General features: G+C 42.3%; 1 protein-coding gene across 1 annotated transcript in view; it reads left to right on the forward strand.

Moving 5' to 3' along the window:
• Positions 1–26,889, forward strand: part of LOC140225544 (uncharacterized) — a 220,241-nt gene that overhangs the window by 5,695 nt on the left and 187,657 nt on the right. The window contains exon 2 of the mRNA XM_072304763.1: positions 17,835–19,317. Within this exon, the coding sequence (XP_072160864.1) occupies positions 18,882–19,317 (436 nt within the window). The 5' untranslated portion in view covers positions 17,835–18,881. The remainder of the gene's footprint in view (positions 1–17,834; positions 19,318–26,889) is intronic.

Below are 26,889 nucleotides of genomic sequence, written 5' to 3' on the forward strand. Positions count from 1 at the left end.
TGCGATTCGAACTCGGGACAAATCTCATGAAAACGTTCCGTAGAGACACAGACAAGAGACCTTCTACTTTTAGCGACTACACCTTCGAGGTATGCAGAAAATTCTCTGTTTGAAAAAAAAATCCGCAAAACCGTTTTCATGTAAAAAATTAAACTGCCCAGTTGAAGGATAATGTGACTTGGTTCCTCTCTGCTGAGCGCGGTTCAATTTATTGAAAAAAGATCGGCCATTGACTTTTTGACCGTATTAATGATCGTTTTTTAATTTGCAATAAGGGACCGAAATTTCTAATTCATATTTAAAAGCTCTTGTCTGCATAAAGAAACTTAAGGCACATATATTGTGTCTAAGGTGAGCCAAAAATTGTGGTCTCTTATAGCAAAATTTTGTCAAATTGTTGGCAAGATGGTTAGGGTTCACGAGAAAAATCAGAAAAAATCAAGCTATTTTCAGAGGACAATCCAAGAAGAACTGATTCGTTCTCCCCCTCAAGTGTGCGGCACAAGATTTAGTGTTCCAAAAGAAGTCAATAACTTTTTTTAAAAAAAGTCGTGTAAAATTCGGGGAATTTAGCCATCAAAATTAGTCACAGAAAAGCCAAGGAATTTTGATATTTCAGTTCCGTCTGTACCCCTCCAAAGGTGCAAAGATCACCGTTCCAGAAGTAGTCAAGCAATTTTTTTTTTTTAAAAAAAAGTTATGAAAAAGTCAGGGAATTTTGCCAGCAAAATTAGTCACAGAATTCCTCGATGCGGCAGAGAAAAGTCAAAGAATTTTTAATGTTTCAGGTCATAAACGATTCGAAAATAACCAATTTGTGCTCCCCCTAAGAGCGGCTCGCGCTACTCGAATTCTTACACCGGCATTTGTCTAAACTTTCTTTTTTCACCAGACGAGGTTTAAAGGGGAAGATTCTCCAAAATTAACCCATAAAGTACAAGAATTCTGATATTTCAGTTCATTTTCCACCCTGTTGAGGAAAACCCGAAAAAAAACTTTCTCCCTTAGGTGCAGCGCATGATACTCGAATGCTTATACCGCAATCTCCAACGGGGGTTTCCGGGACTTTCCTGGAAGTTCCTGGTCAAAGTTACTTATTGCGAGCAAAATTCCCTTTTTATAGACCATAAAACTTTTGTTGCTTTCAAAATTCACCGAATCTAACTAAACCGTGCTGTGTTTGAGTATTATGCTTAGCTTACTAACTGAAAAAAATAATATGCTGTCTTAGCATCTAGGATGTAAAAAATGTGTCTGGTGATCCTAATATTCTGCCTTGATTGCCCACGCAGTTGAATTTGCATTCACAGGATGTAAAATTAACTGCGGGGGCTGTAAAGGCATCTTGGGACCACTAGACACATTTTTGACATCCTAGGTGCTAAAACAGCATATTATTTTTTTCGGAGTCGCAAGTCTAATATCCTCGGCATTATTCGAGAGGGTGCATAGAATATTGAGCTCGATTCCAAAACAGAATTATTTTATTTTCCTACGCAAGGATATATGCAACTCCAACGGAGTGGAATGATCATTGTGACAGCTAAAAGCTTTCGGCTGAATTGATTCATGGCCGTAAATGGAAGCTTTTTTTCTAGCAATTTCATGCATTTCAATAGTTACGCAAGATCCATGTTTGAAACTCAATACTTAATGTATACATTTTTATCGACCGAGGGTTTATCGCAGTCATATGACCGATTGAAACTGGCAACTCAGATAGATTCCGAGAAAATTATAATCCTTTTTGGTCATGCAATATTTTTATTTTATATCAGATCATATGATGCTTTTCACATTTTTAGGAATTATTTCATCATCATTAAAACTGATTGGATTACATTTTGCAATAAGGAACCACTATCTATGGATTTTCTGTAAAAGCTCCTTTCTGCAAACGGAAACGAATGGCATATATGTAGTTTCTAAAATGAGGAGACAGGATATTCATGAGGGAGGACAGGGATTTATGAACCTATTTCTCAAAAATTAATTAATATTATCTCTCCTCATCTCTTTTTTTGATGGAAGTGTACAATTTAAAACCACGACCTCAAATTATACACGCGTTCTGTGTATGTATTCACACATGTATTACCTTCAAAAATATGAGTTGGTTCTCTCTTGAAAATTTTGATAAATTTGTGGTCGCTTCACATTTGAGGATAAGAGATGTATCGAAGTAGAGGAAAAAGCTTGTCTAAATTTTTGTTTAAAAAAAAATTAAAAAGAATGGAAAGCTTGGAGCAGTGAGCAAGTTGAGAATTTCAAACGAAAATATTATGCTTGCTTTGTCGGCTAGGAAGCAAAACGGACTGTTTCATCCCAAAATAACCATTGTTCTGAGGAATCGTCTATCCTTGCGTTTTTCCCTCTTGGCGCCAGCAGAGCAGCCGCTTGATTGTAGTCTTCCTTCCTCATGTTCAAAAGAAAACTTCGAAGGTGAAAATTCCGAAACGCTAAATGCGTATCGTTGATGTATCGTTCTCCACAATTTTAGCTGCTCAAGGCAAAAATAAGTCATCTAGCTTTGAGAGAGGATAAGTCCGATCGGAAAACGTACCTACTCAGAAATTGCAGTGTAAGGTCTAAACGATCTTGTATCGCTTATTTGACCCATTGATTCGTCGTTTTCCCCATGAACAGGGTTGCCACATTCAGGGAAAACTGGGAAATGTCAGGGAAAATGACGAAGATGTCAGAGAAAATTTGTTAAATCAGCTCTTGATATACGTTGTTCCTGAAATAAGCCAGATGTAGTGGTTTTGGTTTTTTAGTTCCTTATTGCAAATTGTATTCCAGTTTTTTTTACGAAGAAGTTCTATGTATTCCTGAAAACTTTCCACAGATTTTTGCGGTTTTTGAAGCACGCAGATTGAAATAATCTTCCTCGGAGCTAAATCGCTTAACGTGGACTCACAATCAGACGTAAAAAAAAAATCCACTTTTAACCACAGTTTTTTCCGCTATCAGTCACAGACAAGTCAGTTGGAACTGCAAAAAATAAAATAATAATTAATGATTGACTGAAAAAATGTTCCATTTTTTTTCAATTGGACGTCCCACATCGCTTAAATGTACATCCAGACGTCTCTCTAGGAATGAGTCCAAAAGCCTACAAAATTTTTCAGTTTTAATGGACCAAGTTCCCTCATCGATATCCTATATCCACACTCAACTTTGATTCTCTTTGGATCTCTTCATCATAAAAGTGTACGTAATGTAAACATCAAACATTTTGAATAATTGAAAACGATCCTGCGGCCCCCTGACCGTTTAAAATTAGGGTCCCCTGTATGCACTGCCGGACCGCCGCACCAAGGAAAAACGCCGTATAAACCATCAAGCGTTGCCAAATTTCCTTTGATAATCTACAAATCTATTAGAAAAGTTATAAATCTCCAAATTTTCAAACAATTTTTTCTTAATTTCTAAAATTTAATCTAAAATATTTTAACATTTTGATGAAATATATCCATAACTATTCTCACGATTACATGTTTTATTCGGGAAAATTTGGGAACTCCCGAATGTTCGTACGACGTTTTTCCTCAGCACGGCACTAAAGCTCGGCCGCGCTAAGGAAGAACGCCGTATGAGCTTTCAGACATTGCCAGATCTCCTCCGATAATAACCGAATTTACTGGGACGATTGTGAATATTATTTTCCAAAATTTTCAGACAATCATGTACGGAATTTAATCTAAAATATCTGAAAAGTTTAAGGAAAAACATTCTCGAATATTTTGGATTTTTGGAATTTTGACAAAAATTACTTGTTTTATCAAGGGAAATGTGGCAACTCTCGAGTGTTCATACGGCGTTTTTCCTTAACACGGCAGAGCTTTCCTGCACACAGGAAAGAAAAATCACATTGGATCTAGAGTCCAGACTCTTAAAAACATCGACAAGAAAAAATACTCTTGATTCGATCGGATTTAAGCTTAAATCAAGAACCCAGCCTCTTAATTTGAGCGGATTTCCTTTTGATTTAAGCTCAAATCTGCTTGAATCAAAGAGTCCTTTTTCTTGTCAATGTTTTCAAGAGTCTGGGCTCTAGATCCAATGTGTTTTTTTCCAGTGCAATAACGCCACACTAACAACTTCTATCCGGTAGGATTGTAATAATGGCTCAATCCGAAGAACGGACGAAGAGGGAGTTTTGAGGGGGGCAGAAGGGGGATGTTATGAGCTGGTGCGCGTGTAAATAAATGCAAACAGTACGTAAATGTTGTTTTCCGAACGCAGAGAGGCAATGCGATGGCAGCGAGTAGAGACAAAGGCAAAATTGACGAGAGGATGGGAGCGTGTAGGTCGCCCGATGGAATCTTGGAAAAATGATCGATACGCGAAAAACCGGGATTTGATTTGTCAGCGAGCGGAAAGCAATATCGTTAGTTCTGCCTCGCCGCACAGTCGTTCGTGTCAATCAGAGGTCGGACAAGGAATCTTTGACAAAAACTGGAAATCTTCAGGGCCGGATTAAGGGGGTGGCCACATGGGCCGCAGCCCATGGCGGCAAAATTAGGGGGCGGCAAATTTTGCAATTTTTTTAAATGCAGGTACGAAAAAATCCGATTCAGAAAAAAATTACAAACGAGAAAAGGCGACAAAATCTCTCATTTCCTGAGAGTTCATTAATTTCTAATTTTGTCGTATTTCGGTGATACAAAAGACTGCGCACCTTTAATTAGTTGAGTTAAGAGAGAAACCAAACACGTAATTTGGCCTGGCGCGGCGCGGCGCAAAGAGAAATGATGACGAGGACTTGAGATGAAAAGGAGAAGCCCTCGACGCGGCGCGGCGGTCGGCATGTAACACATATTAGCGCCTACGAGACTGCATGAATACTTCACGCATTGCGTCAAACACAATACAGTCAACAGCGGTCGGCGCGGCGTGAAACGCACAGTGCCTACAAGACTGCATGAATACTTCACGCATTGCGCCAAACACAGTGTAGTCAGCGCGGCACGGCGGCGGAAGTTAAAATTATGAAACCACATTTATGTTTGTTCTTTCTTAATTTTTTAGTTTATTTCTTACAAATGAAAGGCCTTGTCCCCACAGAGATAGGTTTACGGAACTGAACTTTCGCGCGAAGTTCCGTGAACTTTCGCTAGTAGTGTTGACAGGGCTTACGCAAAAAATGTGTCCAACACGAGTGAACGCGTCTTATGCACCCTTCTCCCTCCGGCACGTTCTCCTGATGGTTTCTATTGATGGTTCAAAATGAATGAGAAGGGGGCGGCAAAATACCAGTGGCCCATGGGCGGCAAGTAGGTAAATCCGGCCTTGGGAATCTTTAACAAAAACCGGAAATCTTGATGTTTATTTCGTCACATTTTAAATTTTAAGAGGTGCCTCCGAAAGAAAATTTCACGGGAAAACCACCAACGGGACTCTTTTAGAACCTCAAAGTTTCGTATGAACGGAGTTGTAAGCGTTTAAAGCTTTCAAATTTTATCCGCTCTCTCATATTGACTCGATCCTTTGTGCGCCGATGCGATGCGATGCCGCGTTGACGAATTGAAAATTTTGAATCATGATGAAATAATGTCGACGCCAATTTCGCACGCTGATAGCGGGAGTCCTCGGTACGATGTTGAGCGGTTCCCGTTCCGTTGGCAACGTTGCAGTTATTTTCCTTTTCTTCAAATTTACCTTTTGATGAACAAAGCGACTCATGACATAGAGGCCTCAAGTTATTTTAGAGAGCCGGTTTAATGACTCAAATGTGCAAGCTTTATTAGCATCCCTTAATATCTCAATTTGTTTGAAAATCGCGCTGTTCAATCCCTTTCAACTTTGATAGAATATGCATTCTGGCCACTTTGATGGAAATTGAGCGATCCTATTAGTTGAAAGGGGTGGTTATAATAGACTGAATGGAGAAACGATGGACCATAACTGAAGGGTCCCTCGTAGGTTGCCGTTAGTTTTAATTTACCTCCTTTGTCCATTGTATCCACCCGTTTCAACAAAGTGGATTTCTCCATTTCCTCTTTGCCTTCACTGGAAAAAAATCACATTGGATCTAGAGTCCAGACTCTTAAAAACATCGACAAGAAAAAGAACTCTTGATTCAATCAGAATCTATAGCTTAAATCAAGAACCAAGCATCTTAATTTATAAGCGGATTTCGTTTTGATTCAAGCGAAATTCCGATTGAATCAAGACTATTTTTTCTTGTCAATATTTTCAAGAGTCTGGACTCCAGATTCATTGTGTTTTTTCTTCCAGTGCTGTTAAAAATCCCGCGGCGAAATTCGGTATTTATCTCACTCTAGAGTCTATAGAGCGCCTGAAAAATCCGGGTGCCATATGTATGCAGGGCAGAATCGCAGTGTCGCACGCTCTTTTAAAGCGAATTTCACTCCGCACATGCATATATCCGTACACATATATTTTGAGCGCTGTATCGACTCTGAGGTGAGATCAGTGGCGTGGCGTGCTTTGCGATATATCGATTGTTATGCAATTTAAACCTATGGAAAAGGATCGATAAACAGGGTGTTCGCAACGAACACCTTAATAATCGATTCTTTACCATAGGTTTAAGTGGCATTACAATTGATACATGGTAATTCACGCCACGCCACTGAGTGAGATATATACCGAATTTTACTCTGAAATTTTTTAAGGTGTTTCTCCGATGTCTATAGCTTTGTCTATCAATTATTGCAATAGTCAATCCGCTGCAGTGGCGAAGCGCGAAAGATCGATATCGATATTTCCCAATTTGAAACTATGGTAAAGAATCGATTCTTAAGGTGCTCGTTGCGAACACCCTGATTATCGATCTTTTTCCATAGGTTTGAATGACAGGTTAATCGATACATCGCAAAGCACGCCACGCCACTGGCCTGCTGGTGTGAGAGGAGCCTACCCATCCAACGCTCTCCTTAGAGCATCTTCTACGGGGCTATCAATGGCGAGGCGTGAATGATCAAGTATCGATATTTCCCCCATAAAGCTGTAATAAAAAATCGATTGTTAAGGTGTTCGTTGCGAACACCCTGTTTATCGATCCTTTTCCATAGGTTTAAATAGCAGATCAATCCATAAATCGCAGAGCACGCCGCGCCACCAGAGGCTGTCAAGTTAAAAAAAAAGTTACCGCCGGATTTCGACCGGTACACAGTGGATCGAGTCAATCGAATAGGTCGGCTTGAAATTTTTGACCGCAATTGAATCAGTGAGTTCACAGTGAAATCACAAGTGGCGTTGTCTGCATTCCGAGGCAGAGGTGCCGTGTATGTATAGCGTCGTTCAAGTATCCTTAAGGATAATACCACTTTATGAACTTCTAGGCACGCTTATTGCATAGTCAGTCAATTGAAGGCGAACACGATCTGCAAAAGTACACTCATCTCGAGTTGTCTGCCTCCGCGTCGATGGTCGTTGTGTCCATAATTCGCCATTAACTATGATACCACTATATTAACTTTCAGGTGCGCGCGTTGCATAGGTACCCAGTTGAAGGTGAACCTGCAAAAGCACACAAATCAAAAGCAGCATTGTCAAAGGTATGCGCCCCGTTGTGTCTATAATGCGCCGTGAGCTGCGATACCACTATTTAAACTCTTAGGAGCGCACGTTGCATAGCTACCCAGTTGAAGGCGAACACGATCTGGAGAGGCAGACGGACCACATATGAATCAGTGAGTTCGAAAACACACCAACTCGGGTTTTTTTTCGATTTTCACTTTTTTACGGTTTAGTAACACTTATGGATAGAAGCATCTGCAGCTGCACGCAAAAGGAAATTTCGAAATTGCAATCGGAAGTGCTTGAAAAAGCGACGGGAAAAGGGAATAATCCAAGTATTTCATTGGAAATACCAATTTTGGGCCATTTCAAGGGAAACGGGTGACCATTCGATCTTGCAGTTTTCTTTTTTCGGTTCAGTATACCTTGTACCAACAAGTTATATAAATATTCAAGCGTTATTCAGGTCGAAAAATATAGACTTTTCTGGGCAGACTATGAAAAATCAGTATCTGAAAGTCGGTGAGAACGAAAACACACCAACTCGGAAATTTTTAAACGCTTAATTCTCTGTCATCAAACATGGTGCATCGATTTCAACTTGGTGCTTTACAAAGTCTCTAAGTACTTCTTGTCCTCTGGCACCAAAAAGGTTTTTCTCAAACTAACTTCTTCGCCCGCTGCGCAGTTTTAGGTGTTTCCTGAACAATTTTTTTTCCGAGTTGGTGTGTTTTCGAACTCACTGATTCAATTAACTTAACAATCACAATTTAACTTAAGCATGTGTGTTTTTTCTAGTCAATAGGTAAAGCGATAGACAAGAGAACAAAAGGGAAATAAAGCAAATAAGCACCGATAGTATAAGAAAATGATTTAATTTTGCGTTTTGACTCGTTAGTTCGGCCGTTGAATGCACAATTCACAATGTTCACGGCTACATGCAACTATTCGTGCTCTGCGGATGTCCGTATTGCCTATTTAAATATTGAAGGCGTTTCATTTTACTGATAATGTCTCAGTAAAAATTCTAAGTTTGATTCCAAGTTGGTGTGTTTTCGAACTCACTGATTCAATTGCAAATTCTGTTATTAATTTTGTCACATTTTAAATTTTAAGGGGTGTTTTGGAAAGAAAATTTCACGAAAAAACCAACGAGCCTACTCGTAAACTTTTGTGTTTCATATTTTCGAAAATATATGCTTTCAAATATCCCATATTTTGTCCGACTTCTGCTACTGACTCGTTTCTTTGTGCGGCACCCGACGCCCGACGCGTTTGTTGTTGGCAGGTCCCCCCGATATTCCGTCGATATATCTCGATATCCCCGTGAGACTTGCTGTCCGTATAATTCCATGCTTTCCGGGGCCCACGTGTGAATAGAGATACGCTTTTACGACAGAGCAGCGACGATTTCTGCATTGCGCAATAATTGTCTCCGTGGCGTTTGCACTTTCCCGGGGTGTCGTGAACAAAGAGCTTCGAGGATTGACAAAACGACGCCGAAAATGAGTAACGCCGCCGTTTAAATATTCATTCATTTTTTCCCGTGAATGGGGACCGGGGCTGGGACTTGAGGAGCCAGGCTAACGAGGGGCGGGTTCTCCGAGTTTACTCAAAGGAAACTCCAGGCGGTGTTGTCAAGTCGCTTCGAAAAATACACGAATCTCACTGGAAAAAAAACACATCGTATCTAGAGTCCAGACTCTTGAAAACATTGACAAGGAAAAGGACTCTTGATTCAATCAGATTTAAGCTTAAATCAAAAGGAAATCCGCTCAAAGTAAGAGGCTTGGTCCTTGATTTAAGCTTAAATCTGATTGAATCAAGAGTACTTTTTCTTGTCGATGTTTTTAAGACTCTGGACTCTAGATCCAATGTGTTTTTTTTTTTCCGGTGCGGTGAAACCACTAAATAGTCACATTTTCCAACAGAGAACCTCTACTTCTGACTCATTTTAGAAACAACATGTATGTCATTGGTTTCCCTATGCAGATGTGTGATTTTATGGGAGAACCAGGGATGGTGGTTCCTTCTTGTAAAATGTAATCCAAATCATGTAGCCTAGTTGGACTACAATTGCGATAAGGAACTAATATTTCTGGCTCATTTTAGGTGCACTGGAAAAAAAAACTCCGGCCGTGGGAGCCGCAATTACGGGCTGTATAGACATACCGTCCGTTCCGGGCTCAAAGGCCGAAAATTCCGGCTGCTGGAGGCGTAGCTTCGATTGCTCCGGGTTCAGAGGCCGAAGCTACGGCTCCAGCGGCCGGAATTTTCGGCCTTTGAGCCCGGAACGGACGGTATGTCTCTATAGCCGCTAATTGCGGCTCCCACGGCCGAAGTTTTTTTTTCCAGTGAAAATATGTGCCTGTAGTTTCTCTACGTTGATAAGTGCTATTATGGACAAGTCCGGAAAAAAATACGTAACGCTTAGTACGACATCTTCCTCACAAATCAGCGGTTTGTGTGCTGGCAAAAAAAAAACTCCGGCCGTGGAAGCCGTGCTTACGGGCAATATAGACTAACCGTTCGCGTTCCGGGCTCAGAGGCCGAAAGTTCCGGGTGTAGCACCCGGAGCAGATGAAACTACGGCTCCAGCAACCGGGACTTTCGGTTTCTGCGCTTGGAACGGACGGCATGACCCGAAACTTGTTTTCAGTGTGATAGATTGTGTAGAAAAATTACGATTCTACACTAATTTTACATTTTAGATCTTCGAGAAATCGGTGCTGCGCGTCCACTCAAGCAATACGCAACGTATAACGCTGAACGCACCTCCTTTCTTCTGTAACGGGGGCTATTACCCCCTCCCCCACCATTTTATGAACGGTCCCCAAAGATCTACACGGAAAAAATTCAATTGCTGATTTAACAATTCAATTGCTATAAAAAATGACTGCAATATTTCAACGTAGATTTCACAACAAAAGAATGCTACTTTAACCACTGTTGTAAGCTAATTCAACCACGAGGGTGGTTAAGGTAGCATTATTTTGTTGTGAAATCTGCGTTGAAATATTGCTGTCGCTGTTTATAGAAATTGAATCGTTACATCAGCAATTAAATTTTTTCCGTGAGATTAATACTTCACCGGAAATAAGAACACATTGGATCTAAAGTCGAGACTCTTAAAAACATCGACAAGAAAAAATACTCTTGATTCAATCAGATTTAAGATTAAATCAAGAACCCAGCCTCTTAATTTGAGCGGATTTCCTTTTGATTTAAGCTTAAATCCGATTGAATCAAGAGTATTTTTTCTTGTCAATGTTTTCAAGAGTCTGGACTCTAGATCCAATGTGTTTTTTTCGCCAGTGTTCAAAATTGACCCGTTTGACAACCATGCGCGGACGGTCCATCATCCCATCTTCGCGCATCTCGGGCCAGACGCAAGAGTGTGGAGGGGGAGGGAGGGTTGGCGAGAGAAGGGCGTTCCGGAGTTAATTAGGGTTTAAGTGTCGTAATGGGATCGCGATCCATGCGAATCCTGGTCCGGGCGTTCTTTGTTTTTCCGCCCCCCCCCTTCCCTCCCCGCCACCTCCCCCCCCCTGCATTTTTAGGTTTTTTGATTTTTGGGTGTGAGCTGCCTCACCCTCCCCTCGGGCAGTGCTTGTTCTGTCGGCGGACCGCAGCTTCCTCTCTAGCTCCACAAGTTGCGGGCGGTGGGGGGAGGGGGGCTTCCGCGCTGCCAAATTTATCCTGGGATCCCAGCTAAACTGGACTACGTTTTGCAATCAAGGGCTACTTAGAGTCCCGTTTCACTGAGAGTAAAGACAATGCGAATCCATGTCTGATTGGTTCCGTATTTTAGGCCTTCGCAGTATCACAAACGGGAATAAAGATTACATTTTTACCGATTGCAAAGATTATGAACTGGAGTGGACCGGGGCATCCGGACCAAAGATCACAAAAAACGTCCAATTTGTGTAATCTTTATTCCCGTTTGTGACATCCATGAGCCGCGTTGTCTCAACCAGGCTCGGACTGGCCATAAGGCCGATCTGCCATTGGCAGATACGCCCCCTTGGCGTGCCAAAAACGCGCCGCTCTGACAGATAGGAAAATAAGAAGAGAAAAAAGAATCACGACTGAGAATATATGCGGAAAATTTCTTAAATGAACGGAAGAAGAGAGAGGTAGGAGTGAAGAGAGGTGCTTTTACGCATAGTGGTGAACAGAGGTCCAAGAACTTTTTTCTGAAGCGTAAACACTTTCCTGTGAAATTGTCACCTTTTTGTTGACACACAGGCGCTTTATCATCCCCCTCCTTCATTCTCTACGTGTAACTCTCTTAGAAACGATAGCCGGTTCGATTTTTAGACATACGCACACTTTATGGACCTCATGAGAGACCTTTAAACATGTTTCTTCCTTTTCAAAATGACTATTGATTTGGACATATCATAGCATATCTTGGGCAAACTTAACCTTAATTTATTTCGAAATTCAAAAGTAAGAGACGTATAAAGTGTAAACGCGATACAACTATTCTCGGGATGTCCACATTGCATATGAAAAATGAAAGACGCGATGGCGTGAGTCGTGAACTCGCAATGCTCTGCTCTAGTTTAAAGCAACATTTCGAATAAGACAAACGGAAACAAACAAAACATGGAAATAGAGCGAGGGAAAAGATGCGCGTTAACGACGGCGCAGAGATACAACTATTTGTACTTGATGGACGTCCGTGCTGCATCTGAAAAATTGAAGGTGCGATGTCGCAAAGCGTGAGTTCTCAATGCTCTGCTATATGCTGCCAATGAGGTGTCGCCCAGAATCGGTAGAAAAGTTAAAGAAGAGGCCCGAACACATCTCTCCTACCTTCGGCTGTGTTATTCACGTAGTGCTTGAAGCACCATTACAAATAAGACACACGTAAACAAACACAATATGGAAATAAAGCGAGGGAAAGGATGCGCGTTAACGACGGCGCAGAGATACAACTATTCGTACTTGATGGACGTCCGTGCTGCATCTGAAAAATTGAAGGCGCCTGAACACATCTCTCCTACCATTTAAGTCAAGCATGCCGACTGTTCCTTTTACCTTGTATTCTAGTACGTGTCGATTAGGCTAATACTCTGGCCGGAAGGCGACGTTGTATGGAAACAGGGTGTCTAGCATCAGGATTTTCCCGATTCTATCAGGATTTGAGGTCAATCAGGATTTAATCCCGATTTCATCAGGATTTGAGGAAAAATCGGTCGTAAAATCAGGATTTGAGGAAAATCGGCTGCCCGCCGATCAGATTTTTTTATCAAGCTACTTTTGTGAAGTTAAATTCGCAATCTTCTCCGCAAAAATCAGGATTTGGAAAAATTATGAAAATAGCATCCCAGTTTTTTCTTGGTAAAATCACCATTTATGGAATTGGTAATTTTACCGAGAAATCTTGGTAATTGGACTTTGGTAAAAACGCCAATATTTTTTATCGACTGTGGTAGAAATACCGAGAGAAAATGGCAAAGTTACCGGGAATCGATTACTAATAAAAGTGGTATTCTTACCTGAAAAAAAAAAAACAGTAAAAATACCGGTTTTTAGGTAAGCTTACCAGTCTGTCTTGGTAAAATTACCAATAATTGGTAAAAAAAAGTGAGATGGTAAAGGTACCAACGGACCTTGGTAAAAACGCCGAGGATTTTTTTTCAGTGCGACAACCGTGCGGAGGATTGGTCGGGCCGTCAACTGAACCGCTCAATTCCTCACCGGCTTCGATTTAATTGATGATCGGCTTCTGGTTCTGAGCGAGCTTCCGACGGGACGCGTCGCATCCGTAGAAGGGGGTCGGGGTAGGAGAAGGGAGGGGGGTCTCATCTCCTGATCAGTGATCAGGAATTCCCTTTTTTCGTGGCCAAACGGCTCCCCTCGCCCCCTCCTCCTGGCGGAATGTAAATGAGCCACTTGTCTCCACCGAATTCCTCCTCCGTTGTCAAATTTGTCGTCCTGGTGATCGAGGTAAATTGCTCTAATTGTAAGTTGGATCTGCAGAAAAACTCGAAAAACTTAAAAAGATTGTCGATATCGGAGAAGACCTGGAAAAATCCCAAAATTTGAGGGGAAACGGACCGCGTAAGCAGAAAGAAACCAAGCCACATTAAATGGATTGCATTTTGCAAAAAGGAACCAATAGCATTGCAATGTTGCTAAGATTGAGCAACTTCTTTTCTCTTGGAGGAAAAACCCGATTATCTATTAACAGTCTCTATTTTACTTGCTAAAAACTGTAAATCTAAGGCAAAAATTACCCTGTAAATTTCATATTTTTTCATGGTTTTAGGATTTTCATTGCAAAGGATGAAAATACACAATCGTAGCATCATTGCAATTTTTCTGGTTCCTTTTTGCAAAATGAAATCCAAATATTGCCAAATTTAAAGGGACAATTCAATTTTTTCATGTAGATGGCTGTGTGGATTTTTGTGCAATTTTCAGCGAATTTTCTGCACGACAAGAAGGAAACTCCTCAACATTTTCAAAGGTATTCGTACACATATTCCTTCGTAAAAAATTAAATTGCCCGCTTAATGTCGGCAATAGCCGCGATGTGGCTTGGTTCCGCTCTACTAAACGCAGTCCAACTAATTAAGGATTTAAATCAGGGAAAGGAATAAGACGTCCCAAAATTCAGGGACTGGACTCTCAGCGATCGGGAAAACAAGGGGCACTGGGATAAGACAGGCAGTCACACTGGAAAAAAATTACATCGGATCTAGAGTCCATACTCTTGATTCAATCAGATTTAAGCTTAAATCAAAAGGAAATCCTCTCAAATTAAGAGGATTGGTTCTTGATTTAAGCTTAAATCTGATTGAATCAAGAGTATTTTTTCTTGTCGATGTTTTTAAGAGCAGTCTGGACTCCAGAACCAATGTGTTTTTTTTTTTCCAGTGCAATCCGGAAAAAGCTCCAAAAAAATAGGGGATTCGACGGTTTATGAGATGCACTTTGAAAAAATAGACCAAATTTTTGTTTTTGTATCTCGTCGTCTATCAATATCTATAATCAGCTCGCGGAAAAGTTTCAGTCATATTCTGTATCGAAGTGCTTTCATTCATACCTTGTCTAGAAACTCATTGTACCATTCACTGACATAGTCATACACTGAAAAAAAAAACACATTTGGATCTAGAGTCCAGATTCTTGAAAACATTGACAAGAAAAAAGACTCATGATTCAATCAGATTTAAGCTTAAATCAAAAGGAAATCCGCTCAAATTAAGAGGCTTGGTCCTTGATTTAAGCTTAAATCTGATTGAATCAAGAGTATTATTTCTTGTCGATGTTTCTAAGAGTCTGGACTCTAGATCCAATGTGTTTCCTTTTTTTTTCAGTGTAGAATGAAAACTGGTAACGCTGCTAAGCGATGTTTTATAGCTTTCGGATCTCGACGTATGTAGTTCGATCGTTTAAAAATCAATGAGAAACTGGCGCCTCGTAGTTGCCGCAGGAACATTTTTGCGATTTTCGGGAATTTCAATCCCCCCAAGATAGGCAGATAGGCAGCTCCAAGTTTACATTATCTTCAAACGAGAATTTTAAGTAGGTGCCTTGTCGCGTAAAAAAAGGAATTAATTAAAAAAGTAGCGTCTCATTTTTGATCTTGTGCGACGGAAGATGTCTTTGGAAGCTTTAATTCGACAGACACGCTAAAGAAAAACGCCGTATGAACATTCGAGAGTTGCCAAATTTCCCGATATCTTCTTCAAGTTGAATTCGTGTAGCGACCGATTCAATTGTATTTTAATGCGACTTGTTCTCGCTTGGTTGAGGTTTTCTCCATAATAACGTCACTGCGCAGCGTCGCTTAATGGTGCAAGTGAGCTGTGAATTTACTCCCTAATTAATTGTTTTCACTCCACGAAAAAGCACACAAAGTTTAAGCACAGAACGATTTTACACAACGCTATTTGCGGTCCGTCTGCCTTTCCAGATCGTGTTCGCCTTCAACTGGGTAGCTATGCAACGTGCGCTCCCAAGAGTTTAAATAGTGGTATCACAGTTCACGGCGCATTATAGACGCAACGAAGCGCATACCTTTGATAATGCTACTCTTGATTAGTGTGCTTTTGCAGGTCCGCCTTCAACTGGGTACCTATGCAACGCGCGCACCTGAAAGTTAATATGGTGGTATCATAGTTGATGGCGCATGATGGATACAACGACCATCGACGCGGAGGCGGACAACTTGAGATTAGTGTACTTTTGCAGATCGTGTTCGCCTTCAATTGACTGACTATGCAATAAGCGTGCGTAGAAGTTCATAAAGTGGTATCATCCTTTAGGGTACTTGAACGACGCCATCGTTCAAGTAGGTACCCTTTTTGCTCCCCCCCATTTGCTCCCTATTTTTGCATGGAGAGTTTGTCTTGATAGACGTGGACTCTCAGGATAGCGTGGGATATCCCCTCCATTTTGGCTTCAAATTGAGAGTTTTTTTTGAGCTTGGGAGTTGATTTCAGAGAAAACCAGCACCATCGTGTTTCTCGCGAACATTTACGAAAGAATCAACAATCAAATCGCAAATTCCTCACACATGCAACATTTCCATTACGAATAGTTTAAAATCCGTGATCTAAAATGCGTTCCGTCGCTCGAACTGCGAGAATAAGAATAAGAAGAAGCGGAAATGATTTAAAGGGTCGTCAGACTGTTGATAGCGTCACTAATGTGTGAAGATGTCAGACAAAGGGCCCGTCTTTTCATCAGGTGACAAGGGATGACGCAACGCGGTTACGTAATCCCGAGCGACCCACTTATCCGCACCCTTCGCCCTTCGACCTCATTCGGAACGAACCCTTCCCGACGCACCTGTCTCTGATTGGCCCATTCATGGCACACCGTATTCATGTACTACGCGTGCTGTTGGTGCGGTGCCTTTTAGCGCACCCCTTTGATAGTTTCATTCTTCATGAATAACTCTTAATTCCTCGTCATTTTTCTTCTTATTTTGATCAATCAGGCTTCGGGGTTGCTTTCATCGCGCGTTGGCCAATGAACCTGATCGTTGTTCTGCCGTGCTGAGGAAGAACGCCGTTTGAGCCTTTAGGCGTTGCCAAACTTTCTGTGACAAAACACCAATTTTCAGGAAAGGGTGTGAATGTTTTTCTTCCAATTTCTCAGATAATTTGGTTCAGAATATGGCTTAAATGTCCTGAAAATTTCAAAGCAAAATATTTATTACGTTCCTCAAAAATAAGCATTTCTTCAGATGAAATTTGGCAACTCCCGAATGTTCATACGTCGTTCTTCCTTAGCGCGGCAGTGTAGTACTCTGCCGTGCTAAGGAAAAATGCCGTATGAGCCTTCAGGCGTTGCCAAAGTTCCTTCTAAAAATCACTAATTTTCAAGAAAATTTGTGCATATTTTTCTTCCAATTTCTCAGATGATTTTGTTCATAATTTGATCTAAAAAGTCTGAAAATTTCAAGGAAAAATATTGATAATTTTCCTAAAAAATGAACATTTTATCGAAGGAAACTTGACAACTTTCGAATGCTCATACGGCGTTCTTCCTTAGCACGGTAGTACTGTGATCTGATTGCTGTAATTGATCAACATAGTAATAAACAAAGAGCACAAGGGGAAAATGGAGTAAGCTTATTGGTTGAAATGGGTGGTTCTTATTGATTGAAAAGGAAAATGATGGTCTCTCCTGGGTTGCCCTTTGTCACTTAAACCCTTATGTACCTAGCTATCCATTGCAACTACCCACTTCCACCTGGAGGATTATTCCATCTTTCTTTTTTTTCCTTTGTCTATCGCTTTTTCTATCAAATTCAATAATCAGTCTGCTGCTAGATACAAAAAATGTTGTTAGCTACGAGGTTCCTGGTTTTATTTGACCTCCAGAAAATCTGGTAGCTCGTGCTACATTTTTACACTTCCTCCTTTAAAGAAAAGTTTCCTTCTTACTGATCCTTAGATTTTTTTTCTCGTTCCCCTTGCGGGTGGAGGAAGTATTGTCATTCCAAAAAACGTTGAAATTTCATCGTTTCTAGGCGTTTTAAGGTGTCAGGAAAAAAAAAACATACTTGAAAAAACGTATGTCCGTCCGTCCGGCTCACCTTATTCCTGTGCTTAGCACAGCCATATCTCAATCTGTTCGTTCAATTTTGTCAAAAATTGGTACGGGAGTCCATATTTATGGTCTTATTGTGCATGTGAAGAGGGCCAAGACATGATTTTTAACAAATGTTCACGGAAAGCTCACTTTGGAGGACTGTAGTTTTTAAAACGATGCCTTTAATTCTTTGAACATTGGCATCATGCACCATTTGGGTCCTTTATTTTAGTTCCTATAAAAGATCTTTGGACTTAATCTTTTTTTCTCTTTTTTTGCAGGACAATGCTGACAGGTGGCGCTTGAGTCAGCGATCCCCGAACAAGTTCGTAGCCGCTGGTTTCGTGTCGTGAAATTCGGGAGTGAGCCGATTCGGAATTGGTGAAATGGTGCTATTTTCTCCGCGGAAAACTTCGCAAGTGAAGTGAAGTGCGTTACGTTACGTTCCGACTACCGTGACAAAGTCTAGTATCAGTGTGGAATCGGTGATTCGAATCGGGAATCGGTACTTCGAATCGAGAACTTGTTTGGCAAACCGGAAGTGGCACACGTAAACCGGACACCCAATCCCGGAAACCGATTTTCTCGACCGGAAACGGAGGTTTTTTAATCTGTGATAGTAGGTGATTTCCAGAAACGGAATCAGCGATATACCAAACCGGAAACGCTAGTTTGAACCCGACAGAGCTACAATTTATCCGGGAAGAAAGTCGGTTTAACCGGAAACGTGCCTCTTTACAACCGGATACAGTGATACTTAAAGCGAACACGTAGCTGAAAACCCAAAACTGAAAAACTGAAAACCCAATCATACGAATCCGGAAACGGCTCTACCCTAATTGCAAAAGATGTGGATTTCAACTTGAAATAACGCTAAAAAAAATTAACTTGAACAGAAAACAGTCATATTCTGAATTGGTAATGAAGGTTTTCACCTAAGCGAAGCAAGGGTTGTGAATTCTGCACGTATCGTTGGCATTTTTTAACCAGAAACAGCGACTCACAGAACCGGAAATAGCTATTTTCTGAACCGGAAACGAAGCTTTTCACTCCAGCAGAGGAAGGCTAGTGAATTCTGACCATTCTGTTACTAGTGGAGTGATTTCCAGAACCGGAAACAGCGATATTTTGAACCATAAACGAAGTTTTTGACTCCGGCAGAGGAAGGCTAGTGAGTTGGACTATAACACCGGTTATAACCTCGCCCTCAACCGGAAACAACCCTGTTTTCACACGGAATCCGCGATATCCTGAACCGGAAACCGCGATATCCTGAACCGGAAACGGGGTCTGCTGCCCGGAAGCGGGGGCTGGCGGGGGCGGAATAAATGCTCGTCGTGATGGAATCCTCGGAGAGGGGCGGGGGCGCGGACCCGGCGGAGGACTGCGCCAAGCGCCTCAAGTCGAAGAACAACAACAACAACGAGGACAACATCAACTTCAACATCGACCACGGGCGGGCGCTGCCCAACTCGTGGCACCCGCACGTCTACTCCAAGCTCCCGAAGGCCCCGACGCCGCACCTCATCTCCAACATCCTCGGGATCCCCGGGGGAGGGCGCGCCGGGGCCGAGAACGAGCAGCCGCTCAACCTCACCACCAGAGTGCGCCGCCGCTCGCCCACGCCGGATTTCCCGCGCCCCGGCTTCGCGGCCAAGGCCCCCGCGCATCTCAACGGACTCAAGGGGCTCAACGGGCAGCCCACCTCCGTCATCCAGCCGGCCGGTGCTAAGGCTCCGCGCAGACACTCGAATTCGGATAAAGGTAAGATATGTCCAATATTAATAACTGGGCTAATAGGTCATTAAAACACCAGATACACCTGCTTGCTAGACGCGCGTCCAGACGCGGAGAATAGGATCCGATCCTAGTATGAGCGAGTTACGGGCGGCGAGTTGTATAACCTGAATAGCTACGGAGATTACCGAACACGGCCGAAGGCCTACTCGCCGCTCAAGACGCGCGTCTAGCTCGCAGGTGTATCTGGCCTTTAAACCATGACCGAGTGGAGTTGTTGCATGTGTGAGGAATTTGCGATTTGACTATTGATCCTCATGTAAAAGTTCGAATGAAAATTTGAGGCTCATTGGTAAAACAGTTTTTATTTCATAAAGTGTTAAGTTCCTAAAAACGGGGGAAAACCTTGATGGATTTACGGCGTTCTTGCTTAGCGCGGCAGACTAGTGGAGGGTATTTTGTCTCTGCTCATGTCCCGGTCATTCTCTGTTAAGAAATAGAATGGCGGCAGAACTTTTGAAACATCGCAAGGAGCTTTTGACACACTGGAAAAAAAACACATGGGATCCAGAATCCAGACTCTTAAAACCATCGACAAGAAAGAATACTCTTGATTCAATCGGATTTTTGCCTAAATCAAGAACCAAGCCTCTTAATTTGAGCGGATTTCCCTTTGATTTAAGCTTAAATCTGATTGAATCAAGAGTCCTTTTTCTTGTCAATGTTTTCAAGAGTCTGGACTCTAGATCCAATGTGTTTTTTTTTCCCAGTGTACTTTGGCCGAAAGGTGACGATGTATCGAACATCGAGCATTGAACATCGCGAGATCAACGCAACCGCGAACTCAGCCGATCGCCTCCGATTTGGCACTCGCGGTTCGCGCGGTAATCGACCCCGCTAATCAGTCGCGAAATCTCGCGGTTTTCGAGAGAGTTGGCGCCGAGCCAGGCAATCCAATTCGATGCCCAATCAGCAAAACCGAAGCGCCTCCCCCGCCCCCGCCCCTTCGCCCCCTCCTCCCCCTCCCCCTCCCCCTCCCCCCCGGGCCGGGAACACGTTCCGAAGAGGCGACATCGAGCGCGAGTCTTCAGCTTTTAATCACGTCGCGACTGATTATAATGAACAATCAACAATGACCCTCCCCCACTCCCCAACTCCTCCGCCCTCCCCCCCCCCCCCGCCGTCGGGCCGAGCACCGGAAACAATGTAGCTCCTAATGTCTTCGCCGCTACCGCCGCGCGCCGTCGCAGCGGGAAAAAATGTTGAGCGGAGGAGCAATTAACAATGATCTAATTGGAGACAATGTACGAGTGCCGAGTGCTGAGTTGGTGTCCGCGGAAAATGGCCCCGGCTCATGCGGCGCGGTGCGAGAATGATCACGCGGAACCGGGTCTTCGGGGAAGTAGACTCTCCAAGAAACTATACGATAGTGCATCGACAAGGGGTACTGTACTGCACTGGAAAAAAAAAAAAAAAAAAAAAAAAAAAAAAAAAAAAAAAAAACACATTGAATCTAGGGTCCAGACTCTTGAAAACATTGACAAGAAAAAATAGTCTTGATTCAATCAGATTTAAGCATCAAAATAAACATTTTGCAGTTTAAGACAATAATTTCATGTCCAACCTCTCTAATTGACTCGATCCACTGTGTGCCGTGTGATGTCTGATGATCGATTGAGTGGAATATCTCGGCAGTTATTGAATTTTTAGCCAAAAAAAGAAGGATAGTCTGGAGTCAAAATTTAGTCATTTAGGATAGTCAAAATTTGACAAAATTCACGAAAAACCCATTCTTATTTGGGGAAAAAACCTCGAATTCGATACAGCAATCGAAGACTGTTTCAAGTGCGAGGTTTTGTCCAAACAGGGTTCTGCTTTCATTTTTCTGAATTTTGCCGATTTTTTCGGTGTAGAGTGATCCCTCAGGCTAATTCGTTCTTTTTTCGGCTGAACATTCAAAATCTGCCAAGATATTCTACGTAATTTCAGCTAATCTCCTGGTCCGATCAGAAAATCCTAAAATCCATCGTGCAATCTACCGCGCAACACTTTTTTTTTGCCTGCCAGAGTCCGCTGAAAATGCCTCTCATCCAACGTAAAGCAAGAAGGGGCCGTTTGTCGCATGTCCCAGGGGTGGGGCCGCTTAGCGGTGGGAGAGGGGGGGTTAAGGAGGACTAGGGAGTGCCCACACGCGGTCCGTTCCTCCGTTCGTCTCGCGATGATTTATTCCACCTGAAGTCGAAGCTGCAGCGAGACAAGAGGCTGCGACAAGCCCCGTCGTGTTGAGACAATACGACGTATGTCCCATTGGGTCATCGTTGGAGTTGGGCGCTTTTGACGCGGGGGGCTGAAGATGACAGCCAGGAGGTTAATTGTCCGAGACAAAGCCCTCGCTAAAGTCCGAAGTCGTGGATTCGCCTACTTATGTCGTTACATTTACGTCCCCGCTCCTGCCTTCGTTGGCAAATTGCATCGGTGCGGCGTGCTTAGCGATATATCGATTTATCTGTCATTTAAACCGATGAAGAAGAATCGATAAATAGGGTGTTTGCAACGAACGCCTTGATAATCGATTCTTTACCATAGCTTTAAATGGAGATGTTGCATGTGTGAGGGATTTGCGATTTGACTGTTGTTTCATATGTAAAAGTTCGCGAGAAACACGATGGTGCCACTGGTTTTCTCTGAAATCAACTCCCAAGCTCAAAAAAAGCTCTCAAAGTGAGGCCAAAATGGAGGGGATATCCCGCCCTACCCTGAGAGTCCACCTCTACATAAAAAAAAACTCTCCATGCAAAGATAGGGAGCAAATACATTAGCAGGGTTGCCGTGTTTTCAGTTTTGGAGTCCCCAAATAAAGTGGCAGCCCTGTCAATGTATTTGCTCCCTATCTTTGCATGGAGAGTTTGTTTTGATGTAGAGGTGGACTCTCAGGGTAGGGCGGGATATCCTTACCATTTTGGTCTCACTTCGAGAGCTTTTTTTGAGCTTGGGAGATGATTTCAGAGAAAACCAGTGGGACCATCGTGTTTCTCGCGACCTTCTACCTAAGAATCAACAGTCAAATCGCAAATCCCTCACACATGCAACATCTCCATTGGGAAATATCGATAGTCGATCATTAACGCCTCGCCACTGCAAATCGCATCGGCCGGCGACCCGTTGGACTGTGGGAATGGACTGATTCAGTGACCAAGTCCTTCGATTTACCGATGTTATCGATTGATTTGATCAATTGAATACAATGAACATCATCGGATTAAGGTGGTTCGTCAAGCCTTATGGGGTCGGTCGAACTATCGTGCGATGTATCGCATCGAATAAGTAGAGTATACCTCGGCAGATTTTAAATTTTTAGCCCCCCCCCCCCCCCAAAAAAAAAAAAAAAACCGGTAGCCCCTGCTTATGAGCCTAAAGAATCATAATTAAAACCAAAAGAATTAGAATCGTAATCCCGAAAAATTGCAGTTTGATTCTGCGTGTCTCGGAACAATCCTTAAATATTACTGCAATCTATTCACGGAAGAAAATGGATTTCTGATTTAACAATTAAATTGTTACGACATGTTTCAAATGTACATTTTACAATAGTGGAAAACTAATTTAACCACCCACATTTTTTATAATGTAAAATATACATTGAAACACGTCGGACACTTTGTTAACTACAAAATCGTTAAGTGAATCGTTAAATAATCGTTAATTTTTTCCGCGTTTCGGAATTTCAGGTCAATTACAACGTCAAATGTTGAAAACACCAGTTGAGTTCGAGAAAAAAAAAAACTGAAACCATTCTTTCACCTCATCCAGTAACATTTATCCCTGAGCTAAGCTGGATTTTTCCCTCCAGTCTTTCCTTTTATTCCCCCTTCTTTTTTTGAAGTAAATAGTGCATTCAGCTAATTCTTTCTCGAGTAAGTGATTCCGTGTCATTAAGCATTGAATTATACGTGAGCTACTGTACAACTGCGTGTAGAACAATCAGTTCAGCTCTGGTTTTCAGGAAACTGACTTTTTTTTTTTGCTAACTACACGTAAATGCAGGGCCGCACACGTTGATGATGCATTCGGCACCTGAGCCCAAAACGCCGCACTTGACGGCGGTATCAAATGCATTTGGTCTCGGATGCATTTCCGAGCAGGAAAATGGCAATACGATCCAGAAAACTGTCCTGCGATCACTTTAGCGGCCTCCATTCAAAACAATGAGCACTCCGTTCGCACACAAATAGAACCAGATACCTATGCTGCCTTGCTAAGGAAGAACGCCGTATGAACCTCTAGGCGTTGCCAAATTTCCTTCGATGAAAACTGAATTTACTGGGAAAATTACGAATAATATTTTCCAAAATTTTCGGTCAATTTCGTACAAATTTTTATCTAAAATATCTGAAAATTTCAAGGAAAAATATGCACGAATGCAGTCAAAAATACGTGTTTTATCGAGGGAAATTTGGCAACTCTCGGATGTTCATACGGCGTTCTTCCTTAGCACGGCAGTGTGATTCCTCGAATATTTCACATTTTCTTGCCCTTTCTCTGCTAATGGGCCTGTTGCAAACTTTTGCCAGAGCAAAAATAAGAGTTGCTCTCGTAGAAAATGTCTCAAAAACACAATGAGCGCATCGGCAGAGTCTGAAATGCACTCCTTACAATTTGCATAAGAAATGTACGTCTTTTCGAGCTTCCCGCCTCAAAAACGCCACCACAGACAGCTCAGGTGAACATTTCGTAAAAGGAGTCTTTCCATCCAACCCCTGTTCACAATGATAGTGCGCAATATTCAAGATGTCCAACGCAATCCGCCAAAACACATGTAAGAGGAAGATGAGTGATCGCTCGCACGGTGATGAGCTCATTGTGATTTTTGAGACATTATCTATAAGGAACAACTCTTATTTTTGCTCCAACAAAAGTTTGTAACATGCCCATTGAGCATAGAGCACAATAGAGTCGCAATATTCTAGAGCGCTGATGAAGTCAATCCTTGAACATGACATTTCTAGCCACCTGTTCTCTGGAAAAGGGAACCATCTCGGAACCGTACGGCATTTTTTAACGCGTCGGCCTATGGGAGAATCGCCAGCTCCGAGTAGTTTTCGGGGTTTATTGATTAAAATTGACGGTTATTTTTGCGAATTTTGGTAAATTATGTTGACCAAAATCATGAAAAATTAAAAACAGTACAAAACTCTGGTTTTTAAGAATGGATTGGCTTATGACAAGGTGACACGCCACCGAGAAAACCTGGAAAAATCAGAGATTCCGTCAACAGTCAGGGAATTTTTTGTGGAGCCAGGTTCCACGTGAAAATCGGGTCCGTGACGGGCCAGCTGATCGCGTTGTTGTGCCAACGTTTTGACCACATTAATTAAGTGCCCTACATTACCGTACAATATTCAGGGAATTCCAAAAGAAGAAGCCAGGGTAAAAATAGGGAATGATAAAATGGACGGAGTTCATCAGAAAAGAATCAAACCACATTAAGTTGAAACTGAGAAAAACGGATTGGAAGTTTTATTCCCGCATAAGCCTCAATGCAGGAAATAAACTTTAGTCCCTCTTTTAAACTCATTTCTGTTTTTCGACTTCCATTATTTGGCAGGAGAAAATATGCGGTCAGTGGAATATGGAAACATTCTTAACTCAATTTTTTCAAAAATGTGGGTCAATTCCTGTCTGATAAACTCGGTCCAAATGAAATTTTGCTGGCTACCCTGCGTATGTATGGAGATGTTGCATGTGTGAGGAATTTGCGATTTGACCATCGATGCATTTGTAAAAGTTCGCGAGAAACACGGTGGTGCCACTGGTTTTCTCTAAAATCAGCTCCCAAGCTCAAAAAAGCTCTCAAGTTGAGGCCAAAATGGAGGGGATATCTCACCCTACCCTGAGAGTCCACCTCTACATCAAGACAAACTCTCCATGCAAATGATAAGGAGCAAATACATTAGCAGGGTTGCCGTGTTTTCAGTTTAGAGTCCCCTAAGAAAGTGGCAACCCTGTCAATGTATTTGCTCCCTATCTTTGCATGAAGAGTTTGTTTTGATGTAGAGGTGGACTCTCAGGATAGCGTGGGATATCCCCTCAATTTCGGTCTCAACTTGAGAGCTTTTTTTGAGCTTGGGAGTTGATTTCAGAGAAGACCAGTGGCACCATCGTGTTTCTCGCAAACTTTTACACAAGAATCAACAGTCAAATCGCAAATTCCTCACACATGCAACATCTCCATTCTTGAAATTTCGCTTCTCCCAAAAACGAGATTCATTTATCCTCTACGCACAAAAAGTGGAAGCAACCACCCGACGGTGTACAAGCACCTGACGGAATCCGGCGTAACGGTGAAAAGCTCTGGGCCGGTAATTTACTCTGATTCCTGCCCGGGCGGACCGCTGGAAAAGCCGGGAAGTTTCGGACGATGAAAGTTGTTTGGGCGGCTCGTTGGCCGGGGCCAACTTGGAACTTTCTTGCGCTCGCATCGCATCGGTCGAGCGGGTGAGTCGAGGGCCTCGAGGGGAGACGTGAGACGTGTCAGATGCAGGGTGGCGAGAAAAATAAATAAGTTAGACCCCGCTGACGAAAACTCACCCCTCGTGCCAAGTCGCGCGGAAAAATGAAATTTGCCAACTCAAAAGTGGAGATATTGCATGTGTGAGGAATTTGCGATTTGACTGTTGATTCTTACGTAAAAGTTCGCGAGAAACACGATGGTGCCACTGGTTTTCTCTGAAATCATCTCCCAAGCTCAAAAAAAGCTCTCAAGTTGAGGCCCAAATGGCCGTGATATCCCACGCTATCCTGAGAGTCCACCTCTACATCAAGACAAACTCTCCATGTAAAGATAGGGAGAAAATACATTTGCAGGGTTGCCGTGTTTTCAGTTTTAGAGTCCCCAAATAAAGTGGCAGCCTTGTCAATGTATTTGCTCCCTATCTTTGCATGGAGAGTTTGTTTTGATGTAGAGGTGGACTCTCAGGATAGCGAGGGATATCCCCTCCATTTTGGCCTCAACTTGAGAGCTTTTTTTGAGCTCGGGAGTTAATTTCAGAGAAAACCAGTGGCACCATCGTGTTTTTTGCAAACTTTTACGTCAGAATCAACAGTCAAATTTAGAAATTAGAAAAATTAGAAAATTCAGAAAATTTAGAAAAAGTTACGCACAAAAAAATCATGGCATTTCGACATTTCAGTTCATTTCCCTCCTAGATAAGGTCGTAAATTTATTTTGCACACAGATAAAATGTTTGCTTTGTAGACAATATCCACCTAAGATCACACATAATGTACTGGAAAAAACAAGCTTGCCATTACTAACTCTAAGGATCTGCCAATCGCCTATCAAACATACATGATGCACATTCAGAAGAAGAAGCTTAAATGGAAACTGTCGGCATGATGTCACGAATATGTTCTTGCAATTGTCTCGTGTTGTAGTGATTCTTACTAAAATCTACAAAGATATGACGGGGAGGTACAGGAATATTCGATTAGTTAATGCGAATCGCGTGATTGTGAGCTACAAAAAACTGTTGCCACCAGTCGAAAACGCCTTCAGTTTTGTGTGATACCTCACCACCCACTCCGGAGTTAAAATATTTG

This window comes from Bemisia tabaci, chromosome 9 (assembly GCF_918797505.1).
Source record: "Bemisia tabaci chromosome 9, PGI_BMITA_v3".
Lineage (NCBI taxonomy): Eukaryota > Metazoa > Arthropoda > Insecta > Hemiptera > Aleyrodidae > Bemisia > Bemisia tabaci.